Raw genomic sequence first — 23,465 nt, 5'->3', positions numbered from 1 at the left:
TACTTCAATTAAAGCTGCAAGTCTTTTGGGGTTTGCCCCTACCGGCTTTGCAGCATTCGTCTTTACCAAATATTCCAAGCTCAGTCAGCTTTGTTTAAGACGTGTGTGAACAACAGTTTGTTCTCTTTTGGATGTCCTGTATTTGGCTGCTTCCATATTTCATTAACTCTATTCAACGTTCCTGTCCATGCTAAGGATAAGCATCCCCACAGTACAACGTAGGGATGCTTATCTAAGTTTTCAACTTATGTTGTGTTCAGCATGATGTACAGAGTTAGTTTTGCACTGCCAGCGTTCTGTTTTGGTCTTAAGGTTAAATACACTGCTCAAAAAAATAAAGGAAACACTTAAACAGATGTTTAACACTTAAAGTGTTCCCTTTATTTTTTTGAGCAGTATATTTATCGTACCTGGTTACAGGACCTTATTCCTCATGTCCTCTAAATATCTGGAATCAAAATGCAGACACGTTTGCTTGTTGCTGTCAATTTATTTAAGTGAATTCTGAACCTAAACAGTTGGATATGTGGAGAGATTTTTATTTATACAAAAATAACTATATCCTTTGTTCTTTCGCTTGACTGTTATGCACTGTCGGTCTATCACAGTAAAATAATGACAATAATATACACTGAAGGTTGTTGTAATGTGACAAAATATTAGAAAATTCAGGAAATAAGCAATATGTGGAAGTTCTCCCGTTTGGGTAATAAATCCAGAGTTAGTTCTTTCACTGTTTCAGATCATTTCAGAAGAAGAACGTGCCGATGCATAGCAGCAGCAGCGGTAGCAGCAGGAAGGCTCTCCTGTTAAACCTCAGCGTCAGCACCTGGTGATATGCTGACTTTGACATAGGCTGTCAAAAACAGGTCCAATGTTACTGTAGTTTGTTCTATCAATATGTCAGTCTTGTTTGAAAATCCATTTTAATGTTTGAAAATATTGTTTGTTTGAATAGGCATTGAATGCTTCAAATGTTAAAGAAACATCAGAAGGCCTCACGATAGCTCAGCTAACTGGTTATTTCTTTCAGCTTTCCCCTGATAAAGTTGTTTCTGGACAGGCTTGTTATTATCAACTGGTTTTCCATCAGATGAAGGAGCAAAAATAAACTTTTGAAAACATTCTGATTGGAATGGAATAATATTATCCAGCCAATATTTATTTGATGTTTAAATTGGGAATGTCTGTATTTATTTTCAAATTATTACTTGTAGCAGTTTTGTATATGCAGAGAATCATTTTTGAAAAACATATATTTCATTAATATATTTCTACAGGTAATGGCTTGTATCTGCTCACAAGAACAATTATCCCTCTTTAAACTTTGTTTCTGATTTGATTTGATCAGACCCCCTCCTGTTTGTGTGATGGCTTCCCTTTTATTGTTATCATGATTCATCTGTTTATTTTCAAATATGTTTGATATGTTATTCTTCTTTTTTGTAGACCCTGCCTTGGACAGATGAATTTCCCCTTGGGGATCAATAAAGAGTATCATCTTATTTTATTTCATCTCATCTCATATCATCTTATCACCATGGCTGTGGCTTATTATTATAAAGTAGGGCATTTATAATAATAATAATGTTGGACATACATGAGAGTGCCTACAGCTAGCCAATATTTAGATTAAGAGGAATAAAGTTTTTAAGATAGATAGATAGATAGATAGATAGATAGATAGATAGATAGATAGATAGATAGATAGATAGATAGATAGATAGATAGATAGATAGATAGATAGATAGATAGATAGATAGATAGATAGATAGATAGATAGATAGATAGATATCAAAGAGACTCGCAGCTGCTATAATTATACTACGTATTTACTCAGGGTGACTTGTCACACTTTTCAAATTTTACTTCTTTTTTTTTACATAAAATATATCATTTTTCCCTCAATTCACAATTACGCAGTATTTTATGAGATAGAATTTTATGTCTATCACATAAAATTCCAATAATTTGTATTAATGTTTGTTGCTATAATCTCCAAAAATGTGAGAAGAACACTTCTGCAAGGCACTATACATACTGTAGATGTTTAATATATTTGGCTGTTACCAGATATTTCTAGAAAACTAAGCAACAGTGTCCTCTCGTGAGTTAAAGCGGAACTGAAAGGAGCCAGTCTAAAGTCTTCTTCCGGCCACCGTACATATGACAAAATGAAGATTGTGGTTGTGAATAATAATGAAGGAGTTTGAACTGTAATCTGTGGCTCTATTGCTCATTTTTAGGTGTTTGGAGATGGAAGATGAATGGGAAGAAGAGGTAGTAAAAACAATGATTGTGCTCGCGTTTAGTTTAGATAATAGCCACACTGTTACCCTGACATAGCTAACCAGTTAGCCAAAGGAAATTGTTGAGTATGTGAGATTTTCAGAATTATTTATTATGTTATTGATGGTATTTAGATGATGATATTCAAAATGATGTAGTTTCAACATAAGAAGTCTTCTGCTGTCTGTTGTAACCAAACAAATAATGTTTCTTAGCATGTTTTTTTTACAACACGAGTTGGTATCCCATTCTTCATTTACAATTTCACTGTATTTAACAAAACTTAATCCGCTAAAATGTTAAATACTTGAGATGCTTGAGCGTGAACTGAATTGTTATAAACGCGTTTCATATTCTATCAAACATTTAATGTAAGGGGCTGAAGGTGCCCTATTTTTTGTTTTCACAAATTCAAAAATGTTTTTCCAAGTCATTCACTGTGTTTTACAAGAAATTGCAAAGAGTTTAAATTATTCAGATCAGTATTTTAGACTTTGAACTAAAAACAAAGACAGTTAAAATATGTGAAATGACTATTTGATAGATGCCAAATCTGAAGCTGCAAATCAGACTCAGGTGTTGTTTTAGTGCTTGATCCCCAGACTGCATGTCTCGTTGGTTTCATTAAACATGTGGGATTTTTAAAATGTGCAGTTATTGTTGACTAAATGTTTGTACAATCCAGCATCATTCACTGATTTTGTGTTGCCTTCAGGAGCAGCTTGTTGTGGTGGAGCTCTCTGGAATAATCAACAATGACTTTCTGACTAAGTGTCGGACGACATGTAAGATACTGGTGAGTTTTTGGTTATTAATTGTGTGGATCATGAAAGTAAATTTTAATTTCCACTAACTTTGGATCACTGTGCACTGCACCTGTTTGATCTTTCTCTCTTTATATATATCTATGTGACATAGGATATAGATAGTGAAAGGCCCATGATGCAAGTTGGACAATATGTGTTTGCGGGCGAATATGAAGGTAAGAGCAAATTTTTATTTGTTCTTAACCTGGAAATATTTTCAGACTTAACACCACTTCCAGGACATCTTTTCAGTGTTTTTAACCCATTATTCTAAATCTAACGTTTAGTCAATATAAAAGAAAGTACACCTCTTTTGGTTTACATATCAGGACATAAAAGAATTAATCTGGTCCAGGTTCTAACATTATTTAAAGTTAACCTAGTATATAAAACACACAACAGTTGCTCTCCTTAGTTTTTTATACCAAGATGGAGCCAAGTTAGTAAAATCTGTGTGTGTAAAACAACCATGTTTCAACTGCTTGTCCTGCCTTTTAAAGCAGTAACTTGAAGTAGTCGTTTTCTGTATGACTTCATCAGGTCCTTGTGGAGGCAATCTCTCCCACTTTGTCTTATGTTTTTGCAGAAATTCTACATTTGGTTTTTCATCCAACATGAAGTTCTACATTATTATTGCCAGATGCCTCTACCTATTAAAAGAAGTTAGTACCAAATATTTTGTGGTTCATTCAGATGCTGCTTAGAAAGTTAGAGTTGGGCTACCATATTCTTTAGAGGAATATGAAGCTTTCCCCTTCCACTCTTCAAAGCACACTGTGTTGTTCCAGTTGCACTAAGCGGTATAGAGTCTGAGATGGAGCTTTTGGGATTTGTTGCAAACTTGTTGCTAGTATGATAGTATGAATTTGCTAGTTTGTCTACTACAAGAAAGAGCAATAGCTCTCTCATATATTTTTCACTTATGAATCCAATTTTTGTAAACAGTGTTATAACCCTTCCCATATTCATGCATTGCACTTGCTGGTGATCTGTTAAGTGTATTTGATCAACAGCACTTGTTAATATTCTTCTCAACTATTGTGAAAGAAGCAAAGATGTACTTAGTGTTTCACACAACAGGCTTCCCTTTTGGCTTAGTTCCTTTTCAATATAACAAACTGCATTGTGGAAAATGAATGAAATTTAGGTCATTTTGTAACATGGTGGATATTTCTTTTGTCCTGATATCTAAAACTTTATACTAAGCAAGGGTGTGCTATCTTGTTCCCATGACTGTATTTATTTTTCTTGCTTGGAACTTAGATGCTAACATTGTCAATAAAAAATACATTTTGATTTATAAGAAAAGAATAAAGAATATAAAGCAAAGGTCAGTATTTTGAGATTTTTTTTATTATTATTATTTCTTAAATGGCCTTAATTTTGATTTGGACAATCCATAACTGTGAAAAACTATTTCAGTTGACAACAATTTCTTTATAAAAATCACAACTCCTGCTTTAATTCCTGTTTAGTTTAAACCAACATGCTGCTCCCATTACCTTAAGGTGTTAGATAGATAGATAGATAGATAGATAGATAGATAGATAGATAGATAGATAGATAGATAGATAGATAGATAGATAGATAGTGTTGCTTTATTTTTTTTCTAATGAAAACATGTTGAGTCTTATCAAATATTTTATCTTCTAAAAATATAAGGTTAAGTAAACTTCACACAAAATCTTATCATTTTTGCCTTAGATGCATTGGGAACTTGCGTACTTTTTGAAGAGGCACCAAGAAAAGGTGAGAGTCAGCTCCAATGATTTCATTGTTTAACAGTTTTACTGTGAGTCAGATATGCTCAATGTGTTGGTGCTTTTTTTGTTTTGTACCTGCAGGACAAGCACAGAGCGACCCTGGCCTCAAATACATGTGTCACACTGTTAAGAAGTTGACGATGCAACGAATCTTTCTCACTGAAAAGATGGAGGATGAAACAATTGCAGGTCAAATAGAATATCTTGTTTAAGATTGAAAAAAAAAAAGTTGCTTTGATTTCTCTCTTATACAAGTGTTTCTGCTTATCTTTTGCACAATAGAGCTTATATTATCTGTTTTTTATTAGTTGAATGACCCAACTTAAAGTCTCATCTTTGCATAACAAAAGTGTTATTTGTGTTCCAGCAGGGGGACATGATGACAAACAACAGGACACAACCTGCATGTCTAATGAAAGCGAAACTGACAAGGCTCATGGCATGGTAGAAGAAATTCTGAACAACACAGATTTGGAGGACTCTACATTGGAGGACTCTACAGTTGACTGAGATAGACATTTCATATTATGACTTCCCTTTGTGAGGATAAGAAATTTGTCTTTGATTAATTGTTTTTTTGCATTTCCGCAGCAAAACAAGGACAGATTTTTGTTCTGTATGATAAAATCAATTACTTAATTTTGGAAGACACAGTTATGCCTCCTCCTCACTGAGGTTCAAAAATATCCCCAAACTAATAGTTGTTACGTAGTGTAAATGGTTAAATACTTTTTGGTTGATATCGGATGTTTTTGATTTTCTTTCATGATTTTTCTTTTCTGGTGTCAGGTTTGGCTGTAAGTGGCCTCACAGTGGGATTCACATATCATCCTTGCACCCTTGTAAAGGAAGCTCATTACCAGATGCTGATATCTCTATTTTCTATTGTTAATGTCTCTGGAAGAATAGTAACAAATAGGGTAGTGGATGGAGGTCCCTCTATAACTTTTTATTCCCAATTGTGGTAATTAAAATTTACTAGACTGAAATTGTTTTGTTTTGTTCTTTGTGTTGAAATTGTTTCAACATGGTAAAAAAAAATAGAAATAAATAAATACAAATATATATTTAAAAACAATGCTACTTTACTTACTTTATTTAAGCGAGACAAAATTCCATTGTTCATTTTAATTATGACATTTTTTGAATGTGAATATCTTTAGTGCATTGATGTTTTTATTTTTATAGAGTTTTGTACTTATTTGAAAAGTTTACAAATGGAATCGATTAAACAAATTTGTATGCAAACTTTGGAACTATTAAAAATGTATTTTAATTATTTTGTGTTTTTTTTTTTAAATTTATTTATTTTTTAATTATCAAGTAATAAGCTTATTTTCAGAGAATCGTCCCCTCAGTAGTGTCAGTTTATGAATGAACTAAATGTTATTGACTTTGAGGACGTGGCGGTTTTCGGCCAATCCAATCAACGGTGCTCTCCTGAAGTGGACCAATCAGCCGGCGACATCACATTCGCCTCCTCGAAGCCTGATTTGTCAGGCTTTCGCTTGTTCACAGGAAGTGCACGGGTGTGTTTCCTAGGGGAGGGCCTAAAGCGTCAACGACGAACTTCCCTGGGAGACACCGGTGAGTTTTCCCTGATCACATATGGAATAAGATAACAAACGTTTGGAGAAGTTAAATTACGTAGCTACGGTTTTTGAAAGATTGTACGAGTTATATTATGGAGGCTTATTGTCTTGAGTTTTAAGAGGAAAACTGCAGGACAGAGGATGAAACTGTCGGTGTTCTGCGTTAGCCAGAGTGGGTCAACATACATAATGCTGGAACTGTTGCTTTGATTGAAAATAACGGTCTGCAGTTAACTACTAAATTATGGTAGAGACTAAAAGCGGCCGGAAGTGCACGAATGAGAACGATTTAAGCATTATGGTGGCACTGAAGGCGAATCTATAATCGCCACAATGAAGAGCAGTTAGAGGAAAAATACGTTTTTATCTTCCTTTCATTTATTAATGCTTTTACAGTTGCATACCTCAAGTAACTTAAAACTTCTGCTAATTTTGGTGTGAGAAAATGGCAGATGCTATTTTTGTTACTTAAATTTAAATCCCTTTGAAATATAGACGAAAAATATGCGTTGCTCTACATATGTAATTCACTATACTCGATGCTGTAGAAATAGGGTGGTTACATAGCTGGCTTGGAAACACCAGAGTAAAAGGTAGAAAACTGCAGACTGTTCTGAATTGATTCTAAAGGGAGATTTACTTGCCGACAATTCCCCCATCAAGATATTTCACATAAATGTAACGGGTTCTTTTTCTGAACTTGAATATGATTAGTTCTACTTTGAATTTCTCGTACTTAACTGTAGTCACAGTGGCTAGTTTGTTTCTTGCGGTCAGAACTGCTGAGTTCTTGAACACGTTCTGTGTTACTACAGAACTGAACATGATCTGAATTAGACGTCTCTAAAATCAATAGCATTTGTCCCTACCACCCAAAATAATTGTTTTTAAAAAAATTGTTTTTAATCTACATAGTTGAAGTTTGTATCATTTGAAATTCTTTTAAGCATTTTTTTTTATAATCGTTCCAATTTACCTAATCTAATTTCCATTCCAGTTGCATTTTAAAGTAACTTAAAGTTTTACTGTTGTTATGCGTTGGAAGTAATTAAAAGGTTGATGTCATTGTTTGAAGTTATGTGCTTCACCACACAATGCTCAGATGCTATACAAGTCTTTCAGTGTAGCTGATACTTTAAATTGTATTGCTCAGTTTCAGTATCTGGACATTACATTTATTTTCGTATTTTTGAATGTGAGCCATCACCTGTTAGCTTTACCTTTCTTGCACTTAGTTATTTGATTTCTGAGCTAGTTTTCTTATAGTGTTGATGTGTGTTGTAGTCAGACCCACAGGACGCAATTAGTGTTTATGCTTTTGTATTATTATTTATTTTCCATTTTGTCTTACTTTCAGTAGCAATATTTTTTCTGTATTTATTTTCCCATACCTTACAATTTTTTCATGTTGATGCAAATCCTGTATTAGGCTTCACACTCATTCAAGACTTTTAAAATGAAATCACTGAGACTCACTTTAGATATACTGTAGTTTGTGACCTCTAGAACTTTTCATTGTAGGTTTTTCAATGTACTTGGTTTTAAATGGTTACATGATACAGAAAACCAGCTTCCACATGACTGTGTTTCTGATGACATCATATAGGGCAACTTTAATGTACTCTGAATGCTGCAGAATCTCCATCTTATATACCCAAAGGTTATATAAGATTAGTAAACGTTTTGCTAAAACGTTAAATAAGGCCAACTGATCAGCTCAGTTGTGTGTGCTGAATTTATTTGGGTTATGCATCTAATATTATATACGATATACTAAAAGTACTAAAAGTAGAACAAATGAGGCTTGCATCAGCTTAAAAAGATTTGCAGTAGCTTTGGTATTTGTCTGCAGTCTGAGTCATAAACATCTGCCTTATGCAGTGTTGGGCTAAAGGCCGTGATCAGTGAGGACAGAGTGTGTATCATCTTTAAAAGTACAACGTGAACCAAAATAAGCATGACACGCAGATGCTTTTAGCAGACGGGACAATGACTACAGCTTATGTTGTGACTTCTGTTTCATTTTCTGGCATAGTGACTGTTCGAACAAACTCAGAATGGAGCTGCGGCCGCTTGTGATGTGCTTCGCTCTCTGCGTGGTTTATGCCACCAGCAAACCAACAGAGAAGAAGGACCGCGTCCACCACGATGACCCGCTGAGCAACAAGGAGCACGATGATGCCGAGAACTTTGACTATGACCACGAAGCCTTTCTGGGACAAGAAGACGCAAAGACCTTTGACCAACTCACGCCCGAAGAAAGCAAAGAGAGGCTTGGGTAAGATCATCACAAACGTACATTTTTTTAGCAGTCATCATTAACCTTTTATGCTGTTCCTTGCTCTTAGCAATGACTTTTTAAGCTCATTAAATTGTAATAATTATGTTTTAAAACAATTGTTCTTCTGCAGCATGTTGGTAGAGCGCATAGATGAGGATAAAGATGGCCTTGTGACCGTTGAGGAGATGAAGAGGTGGATTAAACATGCACAGAAGAGGTGGATCTATGACGATGTGGATCGTCAGTGGAAGAGCCACGACCTCAATGGGGATGGAATGGTGTCCTGGGAAGAGTACAAGAATGCTACGTACGGATATGTTCTTGGTATGGCTCCATGTATTATTCATTTTACGTGTTTTATGTATTTTATATAAAAACTCACTTAATTAACAGTTTTGAAAAAACATGACTTTTGATCTGCAGATGACTCTGATCCTGAAGATGGCTTCAGCTACAGGCAGATGATGGCTCGAGATGAAAGGAGATTCAAGATGGCCGACCTTAACAAAGACACGAAAGCCAACAAGGAGGAGTTCACAGCTTTCCTTCACCCCGAGGAGTATGATCACATGAAGGACATTGTGGTGCTGGTGAGTGATTTACTTTTAACAGGTCTTAGCAGATGATTAATAATATATTATCTATATGTTTAGATGTCTTTCATTTTTCTGTAGGAAACTATGGAAGACATTGATAAGAATCACGATGGTTTGATTGACTTGGATGAATATATAGGTGAGTTCTTACAGCCTGCTAATATCATTGAGTTGCCCAAAAAACATTTATAGAGATCCCTAAAATAGAATTTATACCCTTGAACTTGAATCTATTTATGTAAAATACCAACACAAAGTTGCTGATCATTATAAAGATCAATGAGGACATAGTGTGCGTTATCTTTCAAAAGTACAACATGAACCAAGATAAGTATGACACAGGTGCTTTTATCAGACAGGATAATGACTACAGTTTCTGTTGTGACTTTTGTTTCATTTTCTGGCACAGTGACAAACTCAGAATGGAGCTGCGGCCGCTTGTGATGCGCTTCGCTCTCTGCGAAGGGAGAGATTCAGTGTTTTCCACACTATCACCTCTAATTTCTTATATTTGTCTTCTTTTTCTGTTGTGTGGGATTCTAGGTGACATGTACAACCAGGATGGAGACAACACAGAACCCGAGTGGGTGAAGACTGAGAGGGAACAGTTCACAGAATTCAGAGACAAAAACAAGGACGGAAAGATGGACAAGGAGGAGACCAGAGACTGGATCCTACCCAGTGACTACGACCATGCTGAGGCCGAGGCCAAGCATCTCGTATATGAGTCAGACGCAGACAAAGTATGTAAAACAGTGTCGGAATGGCTCAGCAGAACACGAGTATAACTGTTGAAATGATTTAGCTTTTGTATTAAAAATAAAATTTTATTTATGATTTCAACTATCTTTAAAAAGGCGTTCTGTTCTAACTAAAGGTACTTATGTGATAAAACAAAAAGAAAATACTAACTGTATGACTGTTGCTCTTCCACAGGACGGCCGTCTGACGAAGGAAGAGATTGTCGATAAGTACGATCTATTCGTCGGCAGCCAGGCGACCGACTTCGGGGAGGCTCTGACTCGACACGACGAGTTCTAACACCAAGCTGCCTCCACAGACTGTGTGCTCATCTTGTGTTTTCACCACACCGATGGCTCCTTCCACCCAGCGTTGAAGCGGGATGAGCTCACCTAATCCTACGCCACGGACAATAATTTATTTAATTTCCTGAATGTGTCTCATCATGCACACACTAACATTCTACACATATAAGCTTGGTCAGTGCGTTGCGCTTTCTTGATTTGCTTGATTTTGCTGTTTTTTTGTAGAGACTTGGCGAGTAATAGATCTTCTTCGCTTTTATTTGCTGGACTTGCAATTTTCTACAACCCGTTTATCCATTTTTACAAACCACAAAAGTTTAAGTTTAAAGTCTGCAGAAGAGTTTATTTTTTCGAATGCACTGGGCTGTATTATTTGGCCTAAACTGAGATACTAATTTCTAGTTCAGTTGTCCTTCAGAATTTCACCTTATTTGAAAACATGTGGTTATCTGTAATGCGGTTGCTTAGAACCAGAACTACACATTAAATTCCAGTTGCTGCACCGACCCATTGGCTTTAGTGCAATACAACATTTTAGTGATTGTAATTTTTTACTTTCTGGTTCACATTGACAAACTCTATACTTTTGTAATAGATGAAGGATTCAAGTTGAATCTGAGGGACAGTTGGTTCTGGATTGGATCACGTTTGCTGTTTTACCTCACAACCTAAAAGAAAACAGGATGTACTCCTGGCTGATCCAATCTGAAACTGGCTTTATATAGACTGTTGGTTAAATCGTCAAAGCTGCTTCCCTTCTTGTTTTTTTTCTTTTTGTTGATGTTCATACCCATTTCAATTGTGTGCGCATGTGAGTGTGTGTACATATGTTACTTGTATTTTTGATGACTGATTTTGCTGTACTTTTTTATGTTAGTTTTATTTGATTTAGCTGATTTACTAACTCACTTGTGTGCCAAGCAAAAATCTTTGAACAGTTAAGGGAAAAATATGCTTCCCTCAAAGTTTTCCGTTCTCACATGTTTGTTATGTTTATATCATCACTTCTATAACCACTGGTAATAACTTCTTTGTTTGCATCCTTTCTGTGATGTTTGAGAATTTGTTCTATTTTTTACACTGCTCACTGCAGCGACAGGCAATTGACTTGTGAATTTACTGAAAATAAGTCAATGGCCTGCAATCTGAGCACTCTAACAATCAGGTTAAAGTTTTTTGACTGAGAACAAAGTCTCAATAAAAAACATAAAATTGATTGACTTCTGTTTATTTCTTTTGTCTTGCTTAATTACTCAGTTGCATAAAGTAAAGTATTTGCATTTGGGTTTTCCACTTTCGGACACTTCTATATTTCTGTCATCTAAAAACTTAAAGATAACTTTAGAATTTCTGTTAAGAAAATGCTTTTTATGTTTAACAACATAGAAACAATGGCTGGCTTCAGGTCACCAGCATTTATCTCAAACAATCTTGAGTTAAATTTCCTATTGATTGTTGTATTGCTTTTTGAGTTACAAAGAGCAGAATTTTTTCATTCAATTTGTGCGAATGACAAAACAATTAGTGAACTTTCCTAAGTTTAGAGTCACAAAAGTTCAGACAATTTTCTATATCTTGTAGTTCTAAAGCTCCCACAGCTTTGTCTTATAGTGGGAACATTTCTGCTTTAGGGAATGTGTTGGATCTATCCATCCAAGCACACTCAAGATAAACATCTGTGGTTGTTAACTATTATTTGTGTACAATTATGCATCTCTTTAAGCAGGTTAAAGTGTAACCATTGATGTGTTGATTAAAACTTACAAATGGCACAAACTTCCTTTTGTCCCTGTAAAGTAAACACTTCCTTAGACTGAAAGGCTTTATTTATTAATGCCCTGAAGTTAAATGTTTCATACAAATCATTTTACAGCCGTGATGAAATGGTAACCATAGTTGGCAGATTATATTAAAGAGGACAAATAGTTTTAATATGTGCAAATATTAAAATTAAATATATAAAATGCATATTTTATATATTTAATTTTAACATATTTTTTGCTCATAAAAGAAATCTTGTGATTATATTAATATAAAACAAACCATGAGGTAAATAACAAGGTTGAAAAACAAATATTACATTTATATGTATGCTTATTTTAGAGCTTTGAACAACAACGCAGAATAAATTTGACTTTACTTTCCCATGTGGCTTTAAATGCAGAGCTTTTTCTGACCTCATAAACGCAAAGTTTGGAAACCAACCAACATGGAAACAGATCAGTAGTCATTGACTGACAAGTGTGGATGTTTGGTGAAGCTTTTAAAAAAGAAATCGGTCACAATGACAAAAAAAAAAATCTTTAAATACCTCCTGTCAACTGCATTAGGCTTTCATTAGTTAATGTTATCTAAATAAACTGTAATAGGCAGAGTAAGCATTGTGCATTTTCTCCACTTGATTGTGTGTTGCTGGATGTTTTTTCTTCTTGCACTGACTGTGCTGTAATCCATTTCTCAGCAGAACCTGTCCAGTGTTTCTTGCTTCCTTGATGCTCAGCTCAGCTCTTAGCCATCCATATTTATTTCACCTGCTCCATCTTCTGAACTCTGTTCGGTCACTCTCAGCATCTGTAATAAAATCAACAAATGACTTCTAACTCTAAATATAAAGGGCCTGCAATAAGACCAGACTTCCAGCAGCTTCTTACCTTCACTGTTTTTGTCCACATCATCATCACCTAGAAAACCGTCCTCATCCTCCTCTCCACGACTGTTGAAGGTATTTCCTGAGTTTGTCGAGGGCCTCTGGTCTGGAGACGGGCTTTCGACGTCTTCTGTTGGATATATGTGGTCCAGGGAGGTGGAGGGTTGGTCTGCCTCAGCATTCAGAGTCTGTCCTGTTCCCTCTGGTGAATCTGGAGGGGTGTCAGTTGGGGATGTGTCTATGTGCACCAAAGTGGCTTTTAAAGGGCCATGCTCTGGGGTGGGAGGAGGTGTATCTGTCTCCTTGGTGGGTGGTGGTGACAGTGACGGTGAATGTGAGAGGGTCTGCTCATTAGGTTTTGGAAGTGTGTTGTCCATTTTTGCTGAAGTCATTTCATTGCTAGATGGGGAGGAGGGGCAGGGTGCTGACTCATCAAGGTTGTTTGAGGCGCTTGTTTCCACATCTTGCTCATTTAAAGGAGAAGGGTTGGTGTCTTCCTTTGTTACTGGGTCTAAATCAGTGTTAGACTGTTCTGAAGGCCCTGAGGTCACGTCACACGGTAGGCCAGCATTTCCCTTTGGCAGCCTGTCAGCATCTATCACATGTGTTGGGCTCATATCCTCCTTGGGAGGGTGACAGTCGGGTGAGCCACAGGAAATTTTGGTTGCCGTAGAAGCATTGTTATTTAGGATCACAGGACTTTGCAAGCTTTCAGTGGGAAGGGGGGCAGGGGTCTCAGTAACACCAGCTGCTGTTGGTGAAGTGGATCCTGTGCAGATAGGAATGTCCTTTGTGGTATCACTGTCTGGTTTGTCTGGGAAGCTAAAGGAAAGATTGCAGGTACCACATTCCTCATTTTGGAAGGATACCTCCTCCATATGTGGCATACCAGTACGATGATTCACCTAGAGGAGGAACCGACAGGGGGAGAGTCAGCCGCTTGTGTTGACATTAAGCAGTTTAATTTATTCCTGCCAGTGGGGCGATTCATGCATGCTAAGATAATCAATGACATAATGTTTTGTTAAAATCATCTGCTGATATGAAATATGATTTTCTGAGTTCAATAACTAACATCTACCAGTGAGAGATGGTTATTTTGGGATCATAATCTCTTATGTTTCATAAGAATATAACATAATGTGGACATGAACAAAAACAAATGAAAAAGAGTTTAATTGTTCAAGCTTCAGAAAAATTATTTTATCAAATATTTCAACGTTCTTAATTTGTATTCATTGCCATAATTTATGAAAATACCTGACTGAAAAGACTAAAAAATGTATTTACAAAGATGTAAGTGTATATGTGCAAAAATAGAAATAGGAAAGCTCAAAATTGTGTAAATTAAAGAATGGATTGAACTGTTGCAATGAGTTATGACATATAGGTATTATTTAAGGATTGTGAATGGAATGAAAGGAAAGGGAAAAAGGAAGGAAAGAAAGAAAGAAAAAGAGTTAGTACTAGTTTTAATAAAAAACTTACCAGCTGGAACCAGCGTAAACTCTGTGGGAGCATAATACAACAAATTTTCAGAATGTACATATACTTCAATTGAATTTAACAATAGTATGGCATTGATATAGCTGTCAATTTAACTGGACTGGAGAACTCAGATTCAGATTACTGTATTATTCTGAAGACAGTTTTGGATTAGCAATGAAGTAACTAAAGTCTTTAACTCTGAATATCATGGTCGAATTACTAGAACCAGCTCCACTGGCCTCATGAAGGCCTTTCATAGTTTTAATTTTGTCTTTTCAAGTTTTTACTTTTGTCGTTTCAAGATTTTGTCCGTTATAGTGAAGGCTCAGAAGATTCAATGCAAATTGAGTCGTGTAAGCTTTTAAGCACTTTGACCCAACAGAGCATTTCTATTCTACTGGGAGCAACCTTTCCAGATGCTGGTGCTGCTTCAGTAGTTGAGAGGTGGATGATTCAGTTTGTGGACTTTAGCTGTGAGTGCATTTAGCTCTGATTCTGATGCCAAGGAATGCTGTCTATTACCTTGGCTATAGTATTTAATGAATGATAACATGTGCAAGCTTGGCATCCCTTTCTTCCCCGGCCATTCTGTTACTCATCACTCAGGCAACAAGAAAATAAAATCATCTCACCACATTGGGGTGCTTTCCCTGGGCTACACAGCCTCTCTCCAGCGGGTCTCTCAGTCCTTTGTGTTTCCTCTTCAACCACATCAACACAGACAGGATACATCCGATTGCACCCATGAACACCATGCTCAGGAAAAGGGCTTTGCCCACAGTGCAGCCTGTCAGGCGTTCATTTACCAGAGGATTGTGAGGGACTGCAGGGCACATAAAGAAACAGTTGTAGTTTGTTTGTGGCCTGCAGACTCATCAGAAATGTTGCTACTGCTGGGAACTTACTCAGTTGTCCTTCAGGTAACACTTCCACTACTACAGTAGAATAAGCAGAGTCACCAGATTCCTGGTCTACAGCCATAACCTGGAAATGCATTTAAAATTAGTAAAACATTATTGTTGTCAATACATTTGTGAGATCTTGATTGAGAGACTTATATTGAGCTGTGCAAAACACAGGAAACTGTTATTTGGTTGTAAAAACTGAATCTAAGCTTATTTAAGAATTTGCGGCGTCAAAGTTAAGCAAGGCTCACCTCAAGAACGTGCTTCTGCTTCGGCTTGAGATGACTGGTCTTTGCGATCAGGAGTCCGCTCTGTGTGACTTGGTAAATATCAGTGTGGTTGGATGTAGAACCAAGGCCAAAGTAGATCATTGGATTGAAACCCTGTGAGGTTTTTTTTGTTAAAAAAAACAACTCAGTTGTCACAGAAACAAAAAGTCAATTTCATCAAGTTTTTTTGATCATGTATGCGTAATTTGTATGGTGCTTTGCAAAAGTATTAGAACTCCAGGATGCATTTTGTCCTGTAACAACCAAATCTGTAATAAATTTAATTGGAATATTTTGTGATAAACCAACATAAAGTAATGTGGATTTGTGAAAGTTCAAGCACACAATTTCTATGTTAACCTCTTGCCAAAAATCATCAAATGATTTTAGATAAAGGCTGATCTAATATATAGCTCTGACTGTATGGTTCGGTTCTTTGTTCTGTTGGGAAGTGAACCTTTGTCACACTTCCATGTCTTTTGTCTCATGTCTTTTGCAGCCTCCAACAGGTTTTCTACCACAGTGTCCTTGTGTTTAGGCTCATTCACACCTGGTTTAAATGAGTGGATGATTGACAATCTTCTACACAAATTGGAGGCATGCAAAGGCGGTAATGCAATCATTTGAATCAGCTGTGTTGGAGTAGGGAAAGATCTAAAACATGCAGGACAGTGAGCACCAGGGTTGGGGACCACTGCTCTATGTAGTTTATGGGAACTTTTACCAATACTGTACTTCTTTACACTTTCTAACAGCAATTACTTTTGTCCTGCCACTCTTCCACAGAGGTCAGAGTTTTGGAAAGTGCAAGTAACTATCTTGCCAGAAGATTCTCCCACATGAGTTGATTTCTGCAGGACCCCCAAAACTGAAACTTTTCCAGAGCTTTATCTTTGACCTGAGTGGTGTTTTTATAATACTGTTTGTTTGCTAATCTTCTCTAAGAAACCTCAGAGGCCTCTGTTTATATTAAGATATAATTACACACAGTTGTGTTATATTTAGAAACTTTTGAATACAGTTTTTGTTGCTGTCGATTTTATTTAAAAGAGCAAAATGGGTATGTTTGCAGGTCGGTAATAAATAAACTGAGAACCACGTAGGTGTATCAGAAAATGTTAAAAAAATACAAAATCTTTTGATTATAACAAATTGTGAAAATGTTTAAGGGATATGAGTACATTTACAAAGCATTGAGGGCATGCTTTAGAGCTCACATTATCAAAGTCTTGGTCCTGGACATTTAAAATCAGAGCTCTGCTTCCGTATGTATTGACCAGAGAGGCTGCACTCTTTCCAGCTGTGACGAAGCCGCAGTATTCAGGCAGCTCAAACTCTGGATGAAACTGGTTCACTGCCAGAACCCTGACCATCACTGTCGCAACAGAGTACTTCCTGGGATCGTCGTCCTGGTACGCCTGCACACAAAATTGAAAACCGTGGAAGAGTGATGTGGGGCTGGGTGAATCTTTAACAAATTGTCAATTTCTAGGGGAAACAAATCTTACCATGACTTGAAGATGCACAACAGGAGTTATGAGTCTGTCCTTTAAACCCTTCATCAGTCTCAACTCACCGGTCTCTCTGCTGATACTGAATTGCCCATCTTCATCTTCTGACAGAGTTACAGAATCGCTAATGTGACATCTGCACACCTCAGATGTAAACCTATTTTATCATGTATTATACCTGAGAGAATGGCATAGCTGATGGAGGAATTGACACCTGTATCTCCATCCACTGCATGAATGGGACCCGGAGAAAATTCCAGCACAATATCCTGTAATGTGGTATACATTTATGGCACTGTGAATCAGATGTATCTGAAATCTATCACTTGGTTATCAGATGTTTGAATATGTAACAATAACAAAAGTAAAAGTATATTTCAACAAGGGTAAAGAGAAGCTGACCTCTTCTCCCTCTGTGACATTGACCATGTACACAGGGCTGGTGCAGATTCGACTGATCTCATCCTGGAACAGCAACACACAGGGCACAAACTGTGGGTACTGGTCATCTCCATCCTGAACCATGATGGTGACATTGGTGCTGATGTTGTAGTGCTCATCAGTGTTCATTTCCTGCCACAATGACAAGCCAGTGAGATACATTGTTCAAAGAAGACATATGGCCAAACCTAGTTTACATATTATTGGCAGGAATGTCATATTCTTTTGTGGCTTTTAATGGTATTTTGAAACTGTTTCTAGGTGAACTAATATCTTAGTTAAGCACAAATCTGGCTGCACAAATTTGAATTTATTCTGAATTTTATATAATTTATCCAGTATATGGATTAGGAAAAATATGCAGACCCAAATATGACACGCAAAAAAAAAAAGTAGAGATGTCTGTGTTTGCTCAACTTTTCTTTGCTGTAGAACTTCTTCTTGGCAATAAAACTTATACTATTCAGAAAACTTGTTCAATTGCCCTTAAGCAGCATCACTTCTGTAAAGAAAATGCCTCTATGGGTTTAGTTGTATAGTTAAGTATGTAGGTGTGATGGTGTGTGGTGCTATTTCAGCACAAGGAGTAATCTCAGTGCAGAGCTATCTAGATGAAATTCTGCAACTAATGTCAAACCCACTCTTAGACACAGAACTCCTAAGATGTTGCTGCTCTCTAACACAGAGTAGGATTTGTCAGAGACTACCTCCAGAAATTAGGAGATTGAGAGGATGGAATGGCCTGCCGGCAGTCCTGACCTCAGCTCCACATACTTGTGGGTTTCATTTTGACGTGGTGCTCATGCGAGAGAGACCTATAGAACCACACTGGCTGTACAATGTGTAAACAAGCTGGTGGCCAGCATGAGGAGGGGTTGCCAGGCTGTTCTGCTTGTGTGCAGTTGTCCCTGGCAACTTCAGGCCCCATTATTTATTAAATGATTAAACAGCTGAATTAGGTCTTTTGACTTTTTACTTTAAAAGCCCAATCCAATGAAAGACACCAAATGAGGGTCAATGTCAGAATAAGTGTATATATAACCTGACTGTATTTTGCACTGGTAGAGTGCTTGACAATTTTTTGTGGGAAACGCCAAACTATTCAGCTTCTGCTTGTTTGACCAATGAATTACTTTTCTTTAAAAATGTGACATAGTTTAATGGGAAGAACAAAACAGACCAAATATATACTGTAGCTTTTATACATAAACCCCAACTTATATTTGGATAAATGTCTCTTAGCTCATTTTTGAGAAACCTTGCGATTTTGTAGCCTGAAGTGTTATGGCATCTAGCGGGGAATTTGACAACTGTTCAGAAATAAGTCTGTTAGGTTACCTGATTTAGTTAATTGAAATGTACAGCAGACCACATGAAAGATTTAGATATTTGGCCATAATGACATGACGTATTTTGGGAGGAGTCAAACTGTGGAAATGTTAACTGTCATGTTTAGTGGTGGTACTGTAATGGTGTAGTTCCCTAAAACAATCATAAAGGTTGCTTTTTGTATAATTGGTCAACCTGAAGAACAGAACATCTCAAATGTACAATTAAAAGCCCCATATGAGTTTAATCTTTGTGTTGACCATGGCTGTCAGAGCGTGCATAAGAAAAACTTTATCACAAATTCTTCAGCTAAGAAGCCCATACTGCTTTGAATCAACTAAAAACATTCATTAAGAAAGAAAAAATAGTAGTAGTAATGTTACGAACAGAAGCGTAGATGGTGACAGTGAGCTGAGTTTTAGTCTCATAATCCAGCGGTTTGGAAAGGATCACCTCACCACTGTTTGGCAGATCAATCTTGAAGTACTCAGCGTCAGGCTGTAACACGGAAACATAATCTACAATCAACGACTGGTTTCTCTTGTATTTATTCATTTTAGTGGTTTGAATGTCAAACTTACACTTTTTTGGTCAATTGAGTAAAGTATCTTATCATCATCAGCGTCCAAGGCTTGGACAGTAAAAGCCACAGTATTTACTGAAGTGAGCTGGATAAAACAAAGACAGATAAGCAGATAAACACCTTTGACCTGAGAGATCGATTTAAAAGCAAGTTAAAATTTGTGCTCATACCTCGTTCAAAGTAAGTGATTGTACGCTTTCTTCTGAAAACATGGGTAAATTATCATTCTCATTAAGAATTTCCACCATGACTCTGTAAACAGTCTACAAGGAAACCAAAACACATGCACATTCAGGTTTTAATGTGGATCATCATAAGGAGAATCACAAAATAGGAAAGTGCTTTAAAATGAACCTGAAACATGTCTTCCTCATAACATGATAGCTCCGCCATTAAGACTGGACCAAGAGTCTGGAAGAGAAAGGACAAATGTGGAAGTTGAAATACATTTAATATAAATGTATTTAAATGTCAATATATGTGACACTTTCAACATTAACAAGGAGTTTAAATCCTTGTGCAAAATGAAATGTAACTATTAACTTTAACCCTACATCAACTGAAAACAATTAGAGGATCGAATCAGACATAAACACATTAAAGGACAAACAAAAATAAACCATGCTAAATTTCTACAAAATAAAAACAGAACATGTAAAAGTAGAAAAAGTGTGGAACCCTGAAATAATAATTCTTTACACCTTTTGATTCAATTTCAGCATTCACTCTTCTTAAGTTCACACATGTTATTAGCTACAGAGAATTATAACCTAAAATAAATATCAGTTAAAGAAAAATTTTCTGAGATTGGCTCATTTGATGAAAAGGGATGAAAAGATTATTGTTTTACAAAGGTAACTGTTAGGTGAAGGTCACAACAGACATCAAAAGTAACATGTTTACACTGATGCATCTTGAAGACAGAAAGGCGTCAAAAGTTGAAAACTACAGTGACATTATGACAATAGAACTTTTCTAGATACAAGATTAAAAGACAGAAACTGTTCAGGGAACGTATAACTTTTATTTTATCATGCATTTTTGAGATAAATTGTCAGATGTAAAAGAATGAAAGTCAGAGGGAGAAACAGCTAATCTGGTTGACCTTCAACTGGGACCAACTCAAGGCAGCTGTCTGGGAGCAATTTGACAAGATAAAATGTGAGGCCTGATGACAAGGTTGGAGGAATTTTTCTTTGTCAGTTTACTCCAAAATTCCATACAACTCCTTAATTATGATGCCAATCTATCATAAATATCATGATTAAGATTGCAATAATAAATATTACAATTTAATTGTATTTTCTGTTAAGGTAGTCGCAAAACTGCTTGAGTACCATTAATAGAAACAATCTAATTACCGTACCTCTCGGTCAAGGATATTTTCAGCTGACGTGTTCAGCCGGATGTTTCTTCCGTCTAAATAGAACCAGTCAGCATCCCGCCCAGACAGACTCCACAGAACCCCTTTCGGGTCGGTGTTTGCCACAAACTCAGCGACAGTGTCTCCCGAGAGGCTGTTTTCTTTGATTTTTGCTAACACATCCTGGCCATCTGAGCATTCAGACCAGCCAGACATACCTAACAAAACAAAAACAAAAGCAGAGAATTAGGAGATGCGTCGTTATGAGATGTTCTCAGAAATCTTGAATGCAAAGTGGCTATACCTGCAACTGTGTGCACACTTAGCAGGACCAGCAGAGTTGAAAGAGTTGCCTCCGCCAGAGCCATTCCACAGGAGCTTCTTCTCGTTGTGTAAAGAGAGCAGAGACTGCAAACACAATTAACTAAGCAATGGTATATGTCCATCTTTTGTCAACAAACTTTACTAAATACACTCATACATGTGTCTTAAGAATCATCTTCAGATTAGGAATCCAAAAGAACAAAAACACAAACTTCTCTGTTATGTAATTCTCTCAAATCCTCTCTAAGTGGGTTTCTGCTGTTTCTATTTTGCTCTGACTTTACAGCTCTTGCTGATTCCCTTTGCTCAGAACTTTTAATTTGCATATACTAACTAGGCACAATATCTGTTGCTGATTTCTAAAAAATAATAATAATCATTTTTTGGTATTTATTTCTCACGCTTTATGTCTCAATGCTCTGCCCAGTTTCATTGACAGGAATTTCTGTTGCGTACTTATCTGTTTTCTTTTTATCCAGCTTGTTGGAGTAAAACTTTAATCACATTCAGATCATCTTTAAAACACCTGCGCAGCAGGAGTGAGATAAACGTCCAGTGGCCTGCCGCTACTGGCCCAACTTATCTGCATCTGATGCGCTACCGTCTACACTGTTTACAACACTTGAGCTGACTGACCTGTTCTTGTCAAATCCCTTGCGGCTTCCCTGTCAGCCTCCACCTTCTTCTGACTTGTGAAGGACCCAACATCTTTGATCCCTGAAATGCTAAAAAGTCAGTAAAAGCAGGAAGCAAAGGTAGCAAGATGCTTTCAGGAATAAACAATGGCCAGTTGAAGATTAAACTGCATGTCACAAACACACAAGCTAAGCCCCCCCCCCACTAGGCTCCCTACACATTAAAGAGCAGACGACAGCTAATGCTGTGTGACCTGGGATAAACGTCAGCTCAGAGGCTGAAAACTGAAGGTGGGGCTTTATCTGGTGAAGACTCCAATCAGATTAAAGGTGGCAAGAACCTGACTGTAGGTTCAAAGATCAGGTCAGCGGTGAATGTAGGGGATTTGTCTATCACTTGACCTCTTAAAGCCAAGAAACTCTTTACATCTAGCTCCATGACAAAGCATTGTTTCTTTTTATTTACAATTAATGCCTATTTCAGGGTACCGTTCACGATAACTTGTTGCAAACATCTATGTATGTACTTCACATAGCCTTTGCCTGCTGGATTTATTCAATTAGCAGCATGTGACAAACTAATGGAGCCTGACAAGGGATTAGCTATCAAATGGCGGCTGTTTATCTTGTGAAGATTAACCTACATCCCTTTACACTCTTGTCACAGCATGCACAGGCATGCAAACACAAAGACACAAAGACACATGTCTGCACATATCTTTAAAGAACCCTGTGATAAATGGCTGTCGTCTGACTCCATAGAAATATTTTGGTTAGTGGAGACTTGTGAGAGGGAAAAACTGAAGTGTCTGAAGATTACTCCCTCCTATGTCTTTGCCATAGGAGGGAGGAAAATGGTTGAATTGACAGTGTATGTCTTTTTTCCAGACATGGATTTCCCAGATTGGTCTTTTTTTAATTATCCATCACTTTTGGTGACTGCATCATGCAAGTAAAAATAAATGCATATTGATCTACTGTGACCAGACTTGACCACTGGATGTCAGCAGAGCTGTGGCTAAAGGATGAGAGAAATGCTTGACCCCTTGAACTTATTCACATTTAGTCACATTAAGCTGCAAACACTAATATATTTATTGTGATAAATGAATTAATTTCACAGACTGACATTAAAGTGGTGATTAATAGAGACATGGGCATTCGGTTACATTTAGGAATTATAAAAACACATTCTTGTCATATTTATTTATGAATTCAGCTATTCTGGGAAGGCTTCAGAAAACTGCTGGAGAACATCAGTGACATATCCAGAGGGACTTGCAACTGTAGTTGTACTGAAAGATGGCTCTATAAAGTAAAGACTCAAACACACTTTTCAGATTTCCATGTCAAGAATCACAACTCTGCTCTTCTTTATGTTGATCAATTTCAGGAATTTGAAGGCTGCAGTCGTATTGTGATAAAACAGGAACAAGTTCAAGGGGAATTAATGCTTTTGCAAAATACTGAAAAGTATTGTAAAGCTTTTTTTCTTAGATAGAGTTTCTCAGTGATTCTACAATAAGTTCCAGCATTATCTCTAACCTATCTCTTTATCTAAATTCTCAATCAGCCCCCATTGGCTAAAAGCATTAAG

General features: G+C 36.8%; 3 protein-coding genes across 4 annotated transcripts; 2 read left to right on the top strand and 1 right to left on the bottom strand.

The window, feature by feature from the left end:
* Positions 1 to 1,732: 1,732 nt before the first annotated feature.
* gtf3c6 (general transcription factor IIIC, polypeptide 6, alpha) lies at positions 1,733 to 5,890 on the top strand. 2 transcript variants are annotated; one of them, XM_028045035.1, is made up of 6 exons: positions 1,733 to 2,280; positions 3,005 to 3,085; positions 3,208 to 3,271; positions 4,800 to 4,844; positions 4,940 to 5,047; positions 5,229 to 5,890. In XM_028045035.1, exons 1-6 carry the CDS (start codon positions 2,257 to 2,259, stop codon positions 5,366 to 5,368), a joined length of 462 nt encoding a protein of 153 aa, XP_027900836.1. In that variant the 5' UTR covers positions 1,733 to 2,256; the 3' UTR covers positions 5,369 to 5,890. The 2 variants fall into 2 exon arrangements, with proteins under 2 accessions (XP_027900836.1, XP_027900828.1); XM_028045027.1 differs by having other exon boundaries at positions 1,753 to 2,280; positions 5,226 to 5,890.
* A 419-nt stretch (positions 5,891 to 6,309) lies between these two features.
* On the top strand, positions 6,310 to 11,589 carry calub (calumenin b). Its single transcript, XM_028044997.1, has 7 exons — positions 6,310 to 6,445; positions 8,486 to 8,728; positions 8,862 to 9,055; positions 9,155 to 9,321; positions 9,406 to 9,466; positions 9,871 to 10,070; positions 10,264 to 11,589. The coding sequence occupies exons 2-7, from the start codon at positions 8,508 to 8,510 to the stop codon at positions 10,366 to 10,368; spliced, it is 948 nt and encodes a 315-aa protein (XP_027900798.1). The 5' UTR covers positions 6,310 to 6,445; positions 8,486 to 8,507; the 3' UTR covers positions 10,369 to 11,589.
* A 792-nt stretch (positions 11,590 to 12,381) lies between these two features.
* On the bottom strand, positions 12,382 to 22,230 carry LOC114151813 (cadherin-related family member 5). The gene is made up of 17 exons (XM_028029241.1): positions 21,870 to 22,230; positions 21,214 to 21,317; positions 20,913 to 21,127; positions 19,901 to 19,957; positions 19,717 to 19,809; positions 19,545 to 19,631; positions 19,351 to 19,461; positions 17,596 to 17,766; positions 17,372 to 17,462; positions 17,191 to 17,297; positions 16,900 to 17,100; positions 15,665 to 15,796; positions 15,414 to 15,492; positions 15,141 to 15,331; positions 14,509 to 14,529; positions 13,025 to 13,925; positions 12,382 to 12,944 (listed from the first exon to the last, which is right to left on the bottom strand). The coding sequence occupies exons 2-17, from the start codon at positions 21,275 to 21,277 to the stop codon at positions 12,901 to 12,903; spliced, it is 2,565 nt and encodes an 854-aa protein (XP_027885042.1). The 5' UTR covers positions 21,278 to 21,317; positions 21,870 to 22,230; the 3' UTR covers positions 12,382 to 12,900.
* Positions 22,231 to 23,465: the final 1,235 nt, after the last annotated feature.

Source organism: Xiphophorus couchianus, chromosome 2 (assembly GCF_001444195.1).
Source record: "Xiphophorus couchianus chromosome 2, X_couchianus-1.0, whole genome shotgun sequence".
NCBI lineage: Eukaryota > Metazoa > Chordata > Actinopteri > Cyprinodontiformes > Poeciliidae > Xiphophorus > Xiphophorus couchianus.
The sequence above is the reverse complement of the archived record's forward strand: the minus strand, read 5'-3'. Positions and strand labels throughout refer to the sequence as shown.

Coding starts and splice junctions, on each gene's coding strand:
- gtf3c6 (XM_028045027.1), top strand. CDS start 2,257: ATGGAAGATGAATGGGAAGAAGAG. Junction 2,281..3,004: donor AAGATGAATGGGAAGAAGAG/GTAGTAAAAACA, acceptor TGTTGCCTTCAG/GAGCAGCTTGTTGTGGTGGA. Junction 3,086..3,207: donor GGACGACATGTAAGATACTG/GTGAGTTTTTGG, acceptor TATGTGACATAG/GATATAGATAGTGAAAGGCC.
- calub (XM_028044997.1), top strand. CDS start 8,508: ATGGAGCTGCGGCCGCTTGTGATGTGCTTCGCTCTCTGCGTGGTTTAT. Junction 9,467..9,870: donor TGACTTGGATGAATATATAG/GTGAGTTCTTAC, acceptor GTGGGATTCTAG/GTGACATGTACAACCAGGAT. Junction 10,071..10,263: donor ATGAGTCAGACGCAGACAAA/GTATGTAAAACA, acceptor GCTCTTCCACAG/GACGGCCGTCTGACGAAGGA.
- LOC114151813 (XM_028029241.1), bottom strand. CDS start 21,277: ATGGCTCTGGCGGAGGCAACTCTTTCAACTCTGCTGGTCCTGCTAAGT. Junction 17,101..17,190: donor TTGTGCATCTTCAAGTCATG/GTAAGATTTGTT, acceptor TTTTGTGTGCAG/GCGTACCAGGACGACGATCC. Junction 15,332..15,413: donor GTTACCTGAAGGACAACTGA/GTAAGTTCCCAG, acceptor TGTGCCCTGCAG/TCCCTCACAATCCTCTGGTA.